At 40.0% G+C, this 18,307-nt stretch overlaps 1 protein-coding gene across 1 annotated transcript; it reads right to left on the bottom strand.

Moving 5' to 3' along the window:
- Positions 1 to 13,523: 13,523 nt before the first annotated feature.
- LOC115178200 (oocyte zinc finger protein XlCOF6-like) lies at positions 13,524 to 15,908 on the bottom strand. Its single transcript, XM_029739294.1, has 2 exons — positions 15,011 to 15,908; positions 13,524 to 14,842 (listed from the first exon to the last, which is right to left on the bottom strand). The coding sequence occupies exons 1-2, from the start codon at positions 15,898 to 15,900 to the stop codon at positions 14,035 to 14,037; spliced, it is 1,698 nt and encodes a 565-aa protein (XP_029595154.1). The 5' UTR covers positions 15,901 to 15,908; the 3' UTR covers positions 13,524 to 14,034.
- Between the last annotated feature and the right edge of the window lie 2,399 nt (positions 15,909 to 18,307).

Raw genomic sequence — 18,307 nt, 5'->3', positions numbered from 1 at the left:
TCGTTTCTCTTTGCTAATTTGAGCTGTTCTTGCCATTATATGGACTTGGTCTTTTACCAAATAGGGCTATCTTCTGTGTACCACCCCTACCTTGTCACAACACAACTGATTGTCTCAAATGCATTAAGAAGGAAAGAAATTCCACAAATGAACTTTTAACAAGGCACACCTGTTAATTGAAATGCATTCCAGGAGACTACGGCATGAAGCTGGTTGAGAGAATGCCAAGAGTGTGCAAAGCTGTAATCAAGGCAAAGGGTGGCGACTAAGAATCTCAAATCTAAAATATATTTTGATTTGTTTAACCCTTTTTTTGTTTCTACACATTTTGTATGTGTTATTTCATAGTTTTGATATCTTCACTATTATTCTACAATGTAGAAAATAGTAAAAAATAAAGAAAACCCCTTGAATGAGTAGGTGGGTTCAAACTTTTGACTGGTACTGTATATAATGAACAGACTAGGTCTTTACTGCTCCTAGATGGTGTAACAATACATCATGTAGATGTATATAATCAACAGACTAGGTCTATACTGCTCCTACATGGCGTAACAATACATCATGTAGATGTATATAATCAACAGACTAGGTCTATACTGCTGCTACATGGTGTAACAATACATCATGAAGATGTATATAATGAACAGACTTGGTCTATACTGCTCCTACATGGTGTAACAATACATCATGTAGATGTATATAATCAACAGACTAGGTCTATACTGCTCCTACATGGTGTAACAATACATCATGTAGATGTATATATAAAGTAACGTCCACTAGTGGCATTCCACATACTATTCAGACAAAAATGTATTGGGTTAATCCAATCTTTTTTACAAATCCGCACAGGTTTTCTCTGACATGGTGGAATGATACTGATGGAAATATTCATGAGGTAGTAAATGTTTTTAATAATACTGATGGGAATATTCATGAGGTAGTAAATGTTTTTAATGTCAACAACGTATCAATGTTATCCTCAGAACAACGCCATCACATTTTCATACACGTCTAGCTTGATGACTAGTACACAAATTAACTCAATTAAACAACTACATTCAAGAGGTTTTCAAGGTTAAAATTAACATTTTTAAATATCTTGTATTCAATCAATCAAATCCATAATCAAAATAAATTACACAATTTAAAAGAGGGCTGAACATACTGATTTTGAGACTAACCTGGATAAATAACACTAGGAAAGGTTTATCATTGAGACTAACTAAGGTATTAGAAATTCATCAAAACACAATCATGTTGAAGTAAAGATCCAACAGGGCCTAAAATGTACTTTTTGGGGTCCATCAGCGACTGTGGCAGGTGGATAAAAAAATAATATACAAACCACTCAGATTTTTTACCAGGCCACAATTGGCTAAAACTACATCAACAAAACACAGAAAAACGGATGAACATGCTTTGTAATGTTTCTAAAATAATAAATGTATTATTAGTAAGAAGTAATGTGGTATATTGTTTAATAAAAAAAAAAGTGACCTGAGTCCAATTAGTCATCGTGCTATTGCTTATATACAGTGCATTCAGAATGTATTCAGACCCTTTCACTTTTTCCACATTTTGTTTAAGTCACAGCCTTGTTATAAATTCGATAAAACGATCTGTTTAAATAAAATGAGAAAACAGTTACCACAAGCAGCCAGGTCTGTAACAATGCTCCCTAAAAACACGACTTCCATACGGAAGTGACTTTTTCGTAAGAGAGCATTTTCGTTATCCCTAACCCTTTTCCTAACCTTATCGCGCGAAATACTAAACCAACTAAAATACCACAATTCAATTTTCTCAAACAATCAACTATTTTACACCATTTTAAAGTTAAGACTCTCGTTAATCTAACCACATTGTCCGATTTCAAAAAGGCTTTACAGCGAAAGCAAAACATTAGATTATGTCAGGAGAGTACCCTGCCAAAAATAGTCACACAGCCATTTTCAAAGCAAGCATATATGTCACAAAAACCCAAACCAGCGCTAAATGCAGCACTAACCTTTGATGATCTTAATCAGATGACACTCCTAGGACATTATGTTATACAATACATGCATGTTTTGTTCAATCAAGTTCATATTTATATCAAAAACCAGCTTTTTACATTAGCATGTGATGTTCAGAACTAGCATACCCACCGAAAACTTCCGGTGAATTTACTAAATTACTCATGATAAACGTTGACAAAATGCATAACAATTATTTTAAGAATTATAGATACAGAACTCCTTTATGCAATCGCTATGTCCGATTTTAAAATAGCTTTTCGGCGAAAGCACATTTTGCAATATTCTGAGTACATAGCTCGGCCATCAAGGCTAGCTGTTCAGACCCGCCAACGTCGGGCAGCCTAAACTCAGAATTACTATTAGAAAAATTGGATTACCTTTGCTGTTCTTGAGTTTGAGTTTATTTTATTTTTACAGGGACAGTGAACATTAATCAACGTTTCAGTAAAACTGCCGGTTTTAGCCAGCCGGCTAATTTTCAACCGCAGTCCCTGGGCAGGTTATTAAAAACAATTACAATATAGACAATCATAGAACAGTGAGCACACGCAGAGTAACATAGGACAAGCAAGACATAGCATAAAGACAGAGCAACATAGGACAAGCAAGATGTAGCATACAGACAGAGCAACATAGAACAAAAAGCAACAAGACAAAATCCATAAAAACAAAGTGTTTCCACACCTCACAAGCTACAGACAACAGACAACATGGAAAGTGGCAATACACAGCTAGGGATTATGTTCACAAATCTGATTGACCTTTAGCCATGTCTTCATGCATTTTGTGAAAGTGTGATATGTGGTGCAGTTATGTGTGTCTGATGGCAGTGTATTCCAGACATGGGACGCTCTCACAGAGAAAGCGGATTTACTAAAGGTGCTTTTCCTTAAGGGAACTATACAGTCACCTCTCATGGCAGACCTTGTGGATCTGCTGCCATATGTTTGGATTTTCTGTTTAACAAAAGTACTGAGTGGAGGGGGAGCTAGGCCATTTAGGATCTTGAATACAAGACATGCGTCGGTGTATTGCACCAGATTTTCCCAACTCAGGAGCTCATGCTTTCTGAGGATGTAACAGTGATGATGGCTATTGGGCTTCCTATCGAGCACTTTGAGAGCCTGTTTGTAGACAGACTGAATAGGTTTTAATGTTGTATAGCAAGCTTGGGTCCAACTAGTCAAGCAGTATGTTAAGTGGGGGAGTATCATTGATTTGAAGTACAGTCTTGCTACCTCTGTGGTCAAACAATTTCGTATAAATCGGAAATTAGCTAGGTTGAATTTGGTTATTTGAATTACCTTTTTCACATGCTTTTTAAAAGAGAGGTTGGAATCAAGTATGATTCCAAGGTACTTAAAATCAGATACCACCTGGAGCTTCTCCCCTGACACATAGACATCTGGCTCAGTAGCATCTGTTGCCCTCTTCTTCATCAGAATGCACTCCCAGGACTTCTACTTCAACAACAAATGTTGTTTTGGTTCCAAATAATCCATAGTTATATCCAAATACCTCCGTTTTGTTTGTGCGTTCAGGTCACTATCCGAAGGGTAAGGCACGAGCGCATTTCGTGACAAAAAAAATCAAAATATTCCATTACCGTACTTAGAAGCATGTCAAACACTGTTTAAAATCAATTGTTATGCTATTTTTCTTGTAAAATAGCGATAATATTCCAACCGGGCAACGTTGTATTCATTCAAAGAGAGAAAGAAAAAAAATGGCGAGTTCTCGTGACCGCGCATCTCAGTCTCACTGTCCCCAGGCTGACCACTTACAAACTCTGCTCCTATACTTTGCCCAGAGACAGCAGACACCCCATTCCACTTTCTGGCGGCTTTAGGGAGCCAATGGAAGCCTTAGAAAGTGTCACGTTACAGCACAGATGCTGTAATTTCGATAGAGATGCAACAGAAGGACAACAAATTGTCAGACAGGGCACTTCCTGCATGGAATCTTCTCAGGTTTTGGCCTGCCATATGAGTTCTGTTATACTCACAGACACAATTCAAACAGTTTTAGAAACTTTAGAGTGTTTTCTATCTACTAATTATATGCATATTCTAGTTTCTGGGCAGGAGTAGTAACCAGATTAAATCGGGTACGTTTTTTATCCGGCCGTGAAAATACTGCCCCCTAACCAAATAAGTTTTAACCTGCAACATGCATTATCCTAACCTCCTGCATAAGTTCTCCAAACCTGGGGCCTCATTTATAAAACGGATTTACGATCAATTTTGATCTTAAGTATGACTTATGCAGAAAACCACGTATAAGTAGTTATTTATAAAACTTTACTTTGACGTGGAAATGATCTTATCTCTATGCAAAGTCTAGACTTGACATCAATTCTTTTCCTGCTGGTTATGTAGTGGTATTGCAGTTTGGGACGCATCTGCATCCAAGCCTGTGGTGAACTTTGCATTAGCTTTATGAACAATTTGTGAGGAATTATCAATTAAATGTGTGAGGAATTAATTGCCAGGCGCAAGGTGTTTTGAATTAAAAACAGAATGCGATGTTCTATAAATAGTGTCAAATTAAAAAAAAGTAACCATGGCTGTTCTTGCGTTATTGGAAGACATTGAAAACCGTGCTTTTAGAATGGAGAGAGTGAATGACTTTTTTTGCGCATGACGATCCATGGTTTATAAATCGCTATCGTCTCCCAATAAATGTTCTGTTAGATTTGTGCGCGGATTTAGCACTTAAAACCTGTTGAGGATCCCTGCCCGGTATTGGGATTCATTGTCATGTGACCATGGCGGGGAATTCAAAACTGCAAGAGTCTAATCATTTCAAATACTCAAATAATCAACTATTTTCCTCCATTTGAAAGATACACATCTCCTAAATCTAACCACGTTGTCCGTTTTTCAAAGAGGCTTTACGGAGAATGCATAAAGTTAGGTTGTTAGGAGAGTACATTGACAATAGCTGTGTGTAATGTTTAGCTAATTCAAAGAAGGGCGTCAACAGAGACAGAAAACCAGCTAGAATTATGCACTTACCTTTGACAATCTGCATCAGATGACACTCATAGGACATTATGTTATACAATACATGCATTTTTAGTTCCATCAAGTTCATATTTATATCCAAAAACAGCATTTACAGTCGCGGTGAAATTCAGAATTTTTTTCGGCTCGAATGCTCCCAGTGAATCCAGCGTTACAAATCACGGAATTACTATTAGAAAACATTGGTAAATTATAATATTGTCATTCAAAGAATAATATATTATCATCTCGTAATTGCTACCGAATGGCCAGATCTCAAAATAACTTTACTGGGAAATCACATTTTGCAATAAACGGGGTACTATGCTAATAACAACATGCTAGGCTATACAGGTTAGCAGCATCTAATATCATAATAACATTGTAAATATCCCCTTACCTTTGATTATCTCCATCAGAAGGCACTGCCAGGAATCCCAGGTCCAGAACAAATGTGGTTTCTTTTGACAAAGTTCATAATTTATGTCCAAATAACACCATGTAGTTAGCGTTCAGTAGGCTCCCACAAAACGTGGTGGGTGGGGGTGTAAAATCACGCCGAAAAGCTAAAAAAACCTAGTAAATAATCTATTTACGTTCGTTCAAACATGTCAAACGTTGTTTAGCATCAATCTTTTGGTCCATTTTTAACGTGAAACATCAGTAAACATCAGTAATATTTTCACACGACCTATTCTTTGTCTAGAAAAACGATTATGACAAATGCACTCTTCTCAGATTTATGCGCAGGCGCAAAAAAATGAAGTGACAACATGTCAACTTCCCTGCATTCTAATTTGCTCCCTGTTAACCATAGACGCTTCAAACAACTTTATAAAGATCGTTGACATCTAGTGGAAGCCGTAGGAGTTGCGAAATGAATCCTTTCTCACTGTGGTATCTATAAAACAATGACACTAAATAGTACAGTCACAAAATTCACATTTTTTTTGGATCTATTTTTCACAGGTTTTTGCCTGCAATATGAGTTTTGTTATACTTACAGACACCATTCAAACTGTTTTAGAAAATTCAGAGTGTTTTCTATCCAAATCTGGTAATAATATGCATATCCTAGCTTCTGAGTTGGTGTAGGTGGCAGTTAAAAATGGGCACATATTTTTTCCAAAATTCTCAATACTGCCCCCGTAGCCCGTAGAGGTTGGAAAGGAAGACACGCTGTAATCATGCCATACCCTTATCTGTCAAAGTACTGTCCACTCTGGGATTCCTCACTACTGGGACATTCTCGAGCGAATTGAGTGACAGGTCGGGGTATATCGCAGCCATCATTCAGCCGCATCCTGCCACAAGTGATCGAGGCGATTCTACACGTATTGTCCACGAGATACATTAGTTTCCCATACAGTCGACTAACAGGCAAAGCCGAGTTTGTCCGCTCATTTAATTTCTCAGGGGTCATAGGTGCAGTTGACTGCAAGCATATTGCCTTACGCACACCGCCTGTCGATGAACATGCATATGTTAACAGGAACAATTTCCATTCATTGAATGTTCAGATCATCTGCGATGCCCGTATGCAACTATTAAATGTATGCTCCAAGTGGCCAGGGTCAACGCACGACTCATTCATTACGCGCCACAGAGTAGGCCTGCGTCTAGAAGCTGGTGAGAGTGGAGTCGGGTGGCTTCTCTTGAGTTCTTTTTCCCCCAGTGTATAATAGCCCATTAACCGTGCAAAATAATGTGACAACGGTTTTACCCTATTAGGTGACCGGGGCTATCCACTGAAAACGTGGCATCTCACTCCCTTTGCCGATCCCCGAACAGCAGAGGAAATACGCTACAATTTGGCGCAAGGCAGAACAAGGTCGGTTGTGGAGCACACCCATGGGACTGCTGAAGAGCAGGTGTCGTTGCCTTTATGCATCAGGCGGAAAACTCCTCTACAAGCCAGAGAAGCTAATTTAACAAAAATACAAAACTTAAATGACGTTTTTAAATGGGTCAACATATAGCAACATTTTAATGAAATTGCACACACAAAAGGTTCTGGCCAAATAGCTGAAAACAGTTTTTAATTTGGCCCTACGGTTACTGAGATTACTTCTTGAAGCTTGTTCGTTTTTTAGCAATGCTGGTGTAAATGAATGGAATCAGCTGATTCCAATCGTTTACACCAGCATTGCTACAAACTGTGAACAGATTTCAAGGGGACATCTCAGTAACTGTAGTGCCCATTAGTAGTGCAAGTTTGTTTGACAAAAACATTGGGGTGTGAAATTTCAAACCTAAATATAAGATGTTGGCCTGTTTTAAGAATGAATGGTTTCCCTCCCCAATCAAAGGTGACACGCATATTACTGGCATGTGGTGTGTTCCACAACATAGCCCTGAGGCATGGTATTGAAATGGATGCAGAGATTAGAATGGACCCCCAAGAGCCTCCTAACCCACCACCCAATGGAGCACCTGCCCCGGCTGATGCATTGAGGAGGCGGCAGCTCATACAGAGATTGGTGGTAAGAAACAGAATACCAGATAATATATAAAGCAAAGTTTTTTATTTATGTTGTGGAAAACGGTCAACAACTGCATTATGTAAATGAATCAAAACCCTGCGTATTCTTCCGAGTTCAGTCACAATCTGCCCAACCAATGTGTTCAACTCGTTCTGGGTTTGCAGGACTAAGGCGGTCAACATGCGAACTGTAGACGTGGAAACAGACGTAGATGGACCCTCTACACCTGTGGCCAAACATTCCCCCTCACTCCTGGCACCTGTGGGTCTGCAACGCTTGGGAACCGGGGCCTCGCGGACTTCATCCCGGCGCACGGATGCAGACGTGGACAGACCCTCGACAACTGTGGGCAAACCTTCCCCTCACTCCTGGCACCTGCTGATTTGGGAGCCTCGCGCACTTTATCCCTGGGGGAGGGCGCACGGGCTGCAACGCAGCTTCCCCCGTTTCTATGTAAATAAAATAATAAAATAAATCAGTGCATGTCTTTGTATATTAAGTTACCGACAACCAAGTTTCACATTCTTTTAATTACTTACTGTGATCCAGTGATGCAGTCGTGGGGGTTTCGTGCGCCGACTTCACCGTTTCCGTGCACAATCAAGTCCCCAAGTGGAAGAAACCTATTGATTTTGTGACCACTTGACCTTTCCTCTAGCGCCACCATCAGGTACAGTTATTAAAAGCTTTGAATGGGTTGATTGGGTTCTGGAAGTGTGTGGTTACAGAAATTGCGCAGGGTTGGTGTGGCCTGTGGTGGTGGGGCCCAATGTGATATCTTTTCACGGGGCCCAAAATCCCTGGCGGTGCCCCTGAGTCCACCTAATAATACGTGTTGCCTGTCTTCAATCTACTCTACCATCGCCGTGATCTTGTCTTCCAAAAAGTTTGCTTTTCTCTTTTGGTCCTTTTTGGGCTATTCCTAACTAAACCGTAATTTGTACTAGCATTCTATGCGGGGAAATCGCTGATTTGTAAGGAACATTCAGGTGCCAGCAATTCTAAGTTAATTTGAGATTTATAGATCACAGGTACGTTAAGTTACAAATGGGCTTCTTAGAACCTGCGTAAGCAAGGTTTTCTTATGCTGGGTATCTTTTATGAATCGAACGTAAGCACACCATCGGGAAATGATCTTACGACTAAGTTCAAGTATAAATCTAAGATTTTTTTTATTTATAAATGAATCCTCTGCTACGAAAATTTGACTTCCAGTCATACATTGGCGAAAATCTGATATCAACTTTGGAGGGGACAATTACATGAAATTTTCTCAAGAGCAATTCCTGAGGGGGACACCAAAAGTAGTGCTGTAACACATAGCCTACATTGTAATATGGTAAATGTATATTGAGGAACCAAAGAAATAAGGTGTTTGCCGTACTCCTAACTACCGGTACCCAAAACTACACAACTAATCACAACAGCAATACCATTGCCTTTAACAAATCTTAGTTCAGTCACCAGTTTAAGTTGAGAGTGGGGGTATCCATGGCATTTTCCAATTATGTTCCTATTTTACAAGTCAAAAAAATTGAGAACCTTTCATAATGTTGCCAAACAAAGACTCAACAAACTTACCTGAGACTCCCTGTCTCTGCCAGTCTGTCCCTGCATAAATGTCCCCAACTCTGCTGTCTGTGTGCCATCTGTTGCCTGCTCTGCCTAATGACATCATAGTGAAACATTTCCATTAGAATTTCATTTCTTTCTTATGAACATTTTATCAACTAGTCTTTGAGATATTAGGCTACTAGGGTTCTTACTTTGCGTTTTGGTGTACTGAAAAATACTCTGATGTGTGTCTTTTATTTTTCTGCCATTTTTCTAGCTGGCTGGCTACACACACACACACAGTGTGTAGGTTATATACAGTAGGAGATGGGCTTCTATCACCTTATCTTTTATCATTCTATTTGGGCTTCGATCTAAAAGGTAGCTAGCAAATGTGAAACGGATTAAAATGACAAGAGTTGACAGCTGTATGAGTTCACCATTTACACAACATATGCTGCAACCTTTTGTAATTTTAATAGTTTGTTTCATATTGGCTGGCTTCCAACAATAGCTGAATTTGCAAAGCTAGCGAGCACCAATTCAGTTTCAGTGGTGTTTGCTATAATCTTTGCTACCCGGGTTAAATAAAGGTGAAATAAAATAAATAAATAAAAGTTCACTTGCGACAATTTAGCTTTTGCAACGAGACCATTAAATATATTTAAGACAATGGTAGAAGAGAGTGTAGTTCTGTTCAGTTTGGATTTCAGTTTATTGCTAACCTTATCACAGGGACTTTGAAGCACTAACTTACATCATCTGCATGCTGATTCCATCTTTGACGACGCCACATAAATGGAATAGGTACTAGCTAGCTTAATAGTTAATATTTGCGCGCTAGCTCTGCATAGTCAGCTAGTGTGTGTGCGCGATTGACTGGATTAACCTCACGTCAGTTACGTAGCAAGCTAAGGAACTGGCAGTGGATCAAACCATTGTGAGGCAAAGGGTGGGGGGGTTGCAATCTTTTGAAACTTAAAAATGCGCTATTAAGTGTCTATAATCAGCACAATTGCTTTCATTGCGTATTATTAATATTATTTAAATTACATAGTTATGTTTCAGTGATATATTGGGGGGGACAAATCATATTTTTCCCAGGATGGGGGGGTCGTGTCCCCCCGTCCCCCCCGGGATTTCCGCCCCTGCAGTCATAGCTGTATGGTATTTTTATGGAGTCTAGTAACAGTACATAGATGTATGTAATGAACATCCACTAACACAGTTACAAATAATGGCTAACACTGTCACAAAAATTCATTTTATTTTTCAGATTGTCGTGTCTTTGGCATCATTAAAACTGAAGACTTATTTATCAAATAACTCTCTGTAATTATTACGTGATCAAACCGATTAATCATGTAACTGTAATTAACTAGGAAGTCGGGGCACCAAGGAAAATATTCAGATTACAAAGTTATAATTTTCCTAGTATAAATTTCAGATATTTTAATATCTGATCAATTAGTCTTCAATTTAATGAATTATTATTTACCTCACGTTAGTGTCATTCCAAACGTCGTAAATTGTTGGTTATCTGCACGAACCCAGTCTTCACTATGAGTCATCCATACATGAATTGTCTTAAAATCATTTATTTACTAAGTAGGTAATTCACAGAAATGCATAACAAACAGTAGATATGGTTACAAGGAAATGATAGGAGAATGTGCCCTAGTGGGCTAAACCGGCATGGCGGCGTGTTAGACAAAAGGGGAGTGTGGGGTCAGCTGAGAAGACACTACAGAGTTGATAATTCTAACAATTGAAATGCTAATCCTTTGCACCTGAACGCTCACTCATTCTGGAATAATTGCAATCAATATATATATATTTACGCTCAGTGTGTCGTCGGGATCTCTGTTGAAAAGTTTGTTTCTGTTGGAGAGTTTGTCCTCTCTCTCTCTGTCGTGGTTAGAATGGATAGTTCTGAGTGACATTCATTCATGTCGTTATAGATAGATGTTTCGGCGGTTGTCGGTCTTCGCGTTCAATGACACCGAATTCCTAGCTGCAGACTAGTAATTAATATCAAAGACTTGTTCTTATTCTGTCGGTTTCAATAGTCTAAGAGTTTAACCACGTGGTATGGTTAAAAGTTCAGCAAGAGAAATGCATGGTCTGCAACCTTTAGCCATCTCGTAATTGAGGTAAGCTGGTCTGAAGTGGGAAAACCCAGGTGGGGGTTTTATTTCGGAAGAGCAGAAAAGGGCCTGTCCCCTGACGCCAGACCATAACTGTGCTCATGGGCGGTCCTCTGATTTAGTTCAACTCCAAAGGGAATTGGAGTTTCCTTCATTAAACAGTCCAAAATCACATTACACAATTTCACAAACAGTTCCATCCCCACTCATTCATTTTATACAACAATTAGATGTAAGCCTCATAGCTGAGGCTATTGTATAAACAGCATTATGGTAATGTGGCCGTATTGTCTCTCATGAGTTTCACAAAATTGTACCAAATGGACCAGTTCGTGGCTGGATTCTTCACCGATCTTTTATACCTTCTCCAGAACATAAATGTCATTCGGTTCTCCAGTTCTGCGAGGTGGAAGAAATTCCTTTGTTCTCTCTATGAAACTCACTCTCTCTCTCTATACTGTGGCCATGAGGAGAGGATCTCCTCCAGGAATTTACGACCTCTCTTACAGAGCCTGGTGTCAGGAGTATAGAGAGGGAGAGGGTGATGGTGCTCGCTGTACCCAAAGAGGGCAATGTCATGACAAGATAATATGTTGCATTAATCAAATTCTTTTAGTTCTCTGACATGGTGGAATAATGCTAATGTGAACATTCATGTGGTGGTGAATGTTTTAAATGTCAACATCTTATCAATGTCACCAGAACAACATCACATTTTTATACTCCTTTAACTTGAAGACTAGTACAGGAATTAACTGAATGACACAATTCAAGAGGTTTCAAGGTAAGAATCAAGAAATGCACATTCTACTGATATACAGTGCCTTCGGAGAGTATTCAGACCCCTTGACCTTTCCACATTTTGTTACATTTCAGCCTTATTCTAAAATTGATTTAAATAGTTTTTCCCCCTCATCAATCTACACACAATATCCCATAATGACAAAGCAAAAATGCTTTTAGATTTTTTGTTGTTGCTAATTTATATATAAAAACACCCCTGAAATATCACATTTACATAAGTATTCAGACCCTTTACTCAGTACTTTGTTGAAGCACCTTTGGCAGCAATTACAGCCTCAAGTCTTCTTGGGTGTGATGCTACAAGCTTGTCACACCTGTATTTGGGGAGTTTCTCACATTCTTCTCTGCAGATCTTCTCAAGCTATGTCAGGTTGGATGGGGAGCGTCACTGCACAGCTATTTTCAGGTCTCTCCTGAGATGTTCAATCGGGTTTAAGTCCGGCCTCTACACCCCAGTCTGAGGTCCTGAGCGCTCTGGGGCAGGTTTTCATCAAGGATCTTTCTGTACATTGCTCCGTTCATCTTTACCTCGAACCTGACTAGTCTCCCACTCCCTGCTGCTGAAAAACATCCCAGCTGCTGAAAAACATCCCCACAGCATGATGCTGCCACCACCATGCTTCACCGTAAGGATGGTGCCAGGTTTCCTCCAAATGTGATGGTTGGCATTCAGGCCAAAGAGTTCAATCTTGGTTTCATCAGACCAGAGCATCTTGTTCTCATGGTCTGAGTCTTTAGGTGCATTTTGGCAAACTCCATGCAGGATTTAATGTGCCTTTTACTGAGGAGTGGCTTCCGTCTGCCCACTCTACCATAAAGGTCTGATTGGTGGTGTTGCAGAGATGATTGTCCTTCTAGAAGTTTCTCCCATCTCCACAGAGGAACTATAGAGCTCTGTCAGAGTGACCATCAGGTTCTTGGTCACCTCCCTGACCAAGGCCCTTCTCCCTCGATTGCCGAATTTGGCCGGGCGGCCAGCTTTAGAAAGAGTCTTGGTGGTTCCAAACATCTTCCATTGAAGAATGATGGAGGTCACTGTGATCTTGGTGACCTTCAATGATGCAGAGATGTTTTCGTAACCTTCCCCGGATCTGTGCCTTGGCACAATCCTGTCTTGGAGCTCTACGGACAATTCCTTCGACCTCATGGCTTGGTTTTTGCTCTGACATGCATTGTCAACTGTGGGACCTTATGTAGACAGGTGTGTGCCTTTCCAAATCATGTCCAATCAATTGAATTTACCACAGGTGGACTCCAAACATGTTAAACATCTCAAGGATGATCAATGGAAACAGGATGCATCTGAGCTCAATTTTGAGTCTCATAACAAAGGGTCTGAATATTTATGTATTTATGTTTTTATTTTTAATAAAATTACTACAAATTCCAAAAACCTGTTTTTGCTTTGTCATTATGGGGTATTGTGTGTAGATTTCTGAAGAATGTGTTTTATTTAATACATTTTAGAATAAGTCTGTAACATAACAAAATGTCAAATGGTCAGAATACTTTTCGAAGGCACTGTAATTTAATTATTTACATTTTGCAAAATCCAAATCATGTATCCAATCAAATTCAATTTGCAACATCCCCAAAAATATATCCAATCAAATTTCTTTACTAATATCCAAATCATATCAAATCCAAGAGGTTTCAAGGTTACAATCAAGAAATGCACATTCTATCAATCTATTTAATCATTTACATTTTGAAATACCAATATCCAACACTAGACTTGTATTCAATCAATCAAAATTCATAATCAAAATACACATGCAAAAATATATATTCTGATTTTAGATGTGATCATGACTTGAGAAGAATAAACAAAAACAAAGGTAGGCCTATTTTAGAGGAAACTTTCATACATACAATATGATTTGATGTTGCATAAACCAAAACACAAATTATTAGTCAAAAATATAAGTCAGAACCACAGCCTCGCTATTGTCTCATGTGATTTCAGGTCCTCTGACCGGGAAAATGTCTTTCCACAATGACATTATTGGAAAGGCTTCTATCCTGTGTGTGTTCCTTCATGCCTTTTCATGTTTGCTAACTGGGTAAAACTCTTTCCACATTGGGAGCATTGGAAAGGCTTATCACCTGTGTGTGTCCTCTCATGCTTTTTCAGTGTCCCTAACTCTGTAAAACTCTTTCCACACAGGGAGCATTGGAAAGGCTTCTCTCCTGTGTGTAATCTCTCATGCATTTTCAATGTCCCTGACCGGGCAAAAAAAATTCCACAATGGGAGCATTGGAAAGGCTTCTCTCCTGTGTGCATTCTCTCATGCATTTTCAAGTTCCCTAAATGGGGAAAACTTTTTCCACACTGAGAACATTGGGAAGGCCTTCCTACTAAGTGTGTTCTCTCATGTGCTTTCAGGTCCCCTAATGAGGAAAATGTATTTTCACACTGGTGGCATTGATATGGCTTCTCTCCAGTGTGTGTTCCTTCATGCCTTTTCATGTTCGCTAACTGGGTAAAACTCTTTTCACATTGGGAGCATTGGAAAGGCTTCTCTCCTGTGTGCGTCCTCTCATGCTTTTTCAGTGTCCCTAACTCGGTAAAACTCTTTCCACACAGGAAGCAGTGGAAAGGCTTCTCTCCTGTGTGTATTCTCTCATGCATTTTCAAGTTCCCTAACCGGGGAAAACCTTTTCCACACAGGGAGCATTGGAAAGGCTTATCTCCTGTGTGTGTCAGCTCATGTGTTTTCAGGTCCCCAATCTGGGTAAATCTTTTTCCACAGTCTGAGCAGTGGTGGGGCTTCTCCCCTGTGTGCATTCTCTCATGTGTTTTTAGATTCCTTAACTGGGTAAAACTCTTTCCACAGTGGGAGCATTGGAAAGGCCTATCTACAGAGTGTGTTCTCTCATGTTTTTTCAGGTCCCCTGATGAGAAAAATCTAATTTCACACTGGGAGCATTGATATGGCTTCTCTCCAGTGTGTATTCTTTTACGCACTTTCAAGTTCCCTGCATGTCTAAACCCCTTTCCACACTGGGAGCAGTGGAAAGGCTTCTCTCCTGTGTGTGTCATTTCATGCGTTTTCAAGTTCCCTAACTGGGTAAAACTTTTTCCACACTGGGAGCAGTGGAAAGGTTTATCTCCTGTGTGTGTGCGCTCATGTGATTTCAGATTCCCTAACCAGGTAAAACTCTTTCCACACTGAAAGCATTGGAAAGGCCTCTCTACTAAGTGTGTTGTCTCATGTGTTTTCAGGTCCCCCGATGAGGAAAATGCATTTTCACACTGGGAACATTGATATGGTTTCTCTCCAGTGTGTGTTCCTTCATGCCTTTTCATGTTTGCTAACTGGGTAAAACTCTTTTCACATTGGGAACATTGGAAAGGCTTTTCACCTGTGTGTGTCCTCTCATGCTTTTTCAGTGTCCCTAACTCTGTAAAACTCTTTCCACACAGGAAGCAGTGGAAAGGCTTCTCTCCAGTGTGTATTCTCTCATGCATTTTCAAGTTCCCTAACCGGGGAAAACTTTTTCCACACTGGGAGCATTGGAAAGGCTTATCTCCTGTGTGTGTCAGTTCATGTGATTTCAGGTCCCCTATCTGGGTAAATCTCTTTCCACAGTCTGAGCAATGGTAGGGCGTCTCCCCTGTGTGCGTTCTCTCATGCTTTTGTAGATTCCCTAACTGGGTAAAACTCTTTCCACACTGAGAGCATTGGAAAGGCCTCTTTATAGAGTGTGTTCGCTCATGTTTTTTCAGGTCTCCGGATGAGGAAAATGTTATTTCACACTGTGAGCATTTATATGGCTTCTCTCCAGTGTGTCGTCTTTCATGCACTTTCAGGTTCCCTGCATGTCTAAAACCCTTTCCACACTGGGAGCAGTGGAAAGGTTTCTCTCCTGTGTGTGTCATCTCATGTGTTTTCAAGTTCCCTAACTGGGTAAAACTTTTTTCACACTGGGAGCAGTTGAAAGGCTTCTCCCCAGTGTGTGTTCTCTCATGAGTTTGTAGACTCCCTAACAGGGTAAAGCTCTTTCCACACTGAGTGCATTCGAAAGGCCTCTTTATAGAGTGTGTTCTCTCATGTTTTTTCAATTCCCCTGATGAGGAAAATGTATTTTCACACTGGGAGCATTGACATGGCTTCTCTCCAGTGTGTGTTCCTTCATGCCTTTTCATGTTCGCTAACTGGGTAAATCTCTTTCCACATTGGGAGCACTGGAAAGGCTTCTCTCCTGTGTGTGTCCTCTCATGTTTTTTCAGTGTCCCTAACTCGGTAAAACTCTTTCCACACTGGGAGCAATTGAAAGGCTTATCTCCTGTGTGTGTGCGCTTATGTGATTTCAGATTCCCTAACCAGGTAAAACTATTTCTACACTGGGAGCAGTGGTGTGGTTTTGCTGGTTTGGTCTTCTCTGAGTGTGAAGGACTCTTCCTGTTGTGAGAGTCTGGTCTTTCACCTGCTGAAGGCAAACAAAGTATTTGGTTAAACAGAGAGATCTAAATGAAACCTCTACATGATACAACTGTCTTTCCACAAGGTTTAATCTAGACTAGATCCCTCAATAAAATTATTCATCTTCAAGACCCTGGTGCTTGGTTACGGAGGAGTAAGGGGAACTGCTCCTCCGTTCCTTCAGGCTATGATGGATGCAAGAGATTAGCTGAACAACTTCTGTATCGTTTTATTAAACAAAGATGTGCACAGGAAGACTGCAGAGAGACTGAAATGCCTCTTCTACAAGGTTGTAACACTGTGCCACCCTCCTGGAGGGAGGGCAGACCTAAATACTCTGGCCTTAAAAGTTCCTTGTTTCATCCTTCCCTGGGTCAAAACATGAAATCAAGGCTGACTTGGGGGTTGAATAGACTTTACATTTGAATCACTTCAGGACCCCTATGGGTTGATGTACCAATCACTAAGACCTGCTTTATGGTGACCTCTGACCTTATAGAGGGTACCTAGAGGTCAAATTCCAATAGGAAATTATCATCAGAATAGTGTTCTTTCAGAGGAGCTCCAAATGGAACCTATTGGTTGTGTGGAAAAATGGCTTACTATAGTATTCCATGGAACTGGGGAGGGACGTGTACTGTAGGGTTTGTGGTGACAGCTATGAGAACCGTTCAGAATAATGAGAGGGATCTGAAGGCTTTGTTTAAAGACTACAGACCTCCTGGAATGAGGAGAGATAAGAGATCTCTGGCAGGCATCACTCACACTCAGGCACATGCCTCCAGGTTCTTTGGGGGTGTTTTTTCCTGTGTATGGAGTTGCATGTGAGTTAAATCAAATTTGAGACATCTCTAGCCACAGAGAAATTGGCAATGCTACTCGAAATGCCCTGGAAGAATTAAATGGGGAAATAAAATAATTGCGTACAGAGAGGTCCTTGACTATATTTTGGCAGGTCAAGGGGGCACATATGCAATCATTGGTCCTTGACTATATTTTGGCAGGTCAAGGGGGCACGTATGCAATCATTGGTGATGAATGTTGTACTTTTGTCCCAGGTTGCTCTTCTAATGTGACTGATCTTGCCGAATACATTGCCACTGTTGCTAAAAAATAATTCTCCAAAACCAGATTGGACGCTTGCAACTTGGTTTGAATCCCTGCTTGGAAATTGGGGATCCCAAATTGCCCAGTGGGCTGCAGTGTGTGTTTTTTGTTTAGTTTGTTTAATTGTGTCATTAACATGCTTTACGGTGATTTGTGCCTCTCTGGCTGGTAAGATTTCAGCAGCTATCATGTTTTCTGCTCCTACAGAGAACAGTGAAACTATTGAGCTGCCAACACTGGATGAGGGTCCCATTTCCCCCTGTAGATGCAGACGATGATTCATGGTTGAAGGTTGTTTTCTTTGGTTGAGGGTGAGGTCATCTAAACCCTTAAACCCGTTTTACATTATGTGGGACACTGAGCTGATGAGCACCAACCTTTTGAAGGTCTTAGCAGAATTGTTAAACAACAGGGTTTTAGGTTTATGTCCCAGGGACAGTTAGTGAAAAACACAGGTCAATCCAACCCGACTGTGGAAAGAGGTATGGAAACAATGGATAACATTGAGAGACTTATTCACCTCTGAATCTACAGATCCCTTGTGTATGTATGTGTGTATTCTTTGTCATATACTCACTCACATTGGTTAGAACTTTCTGATTGTAGGTTTTTAGCTTGATTTAACTTGCCTAGTTAAATAACGGTTAAATAATAAAAGAAAACGTTTTATTTATTATAACATCATGTTATAGAAACTCCTTTTGATAGAAGCTAAAATATAAATGCTTACTTTAACATGTAATTATTGTTATCACA

Source organism: Salmo trutta, chromosome 38, assembly GCF_901001165.1.
Source record: "Salmo trutta chromosome 38, fSalTru1.1, whole genome shotgun sequence".
In the NCBI taxonomy this organism is placed as follows: Eukaryota; Metazoa; Chordata; class Actinopteri; order Salmoniformes; family Salmonidae; genus Salmo; species Salmo trutta.
This window is presented reverse-complemented; position numbering and strand designations above follow the sequence as displayed.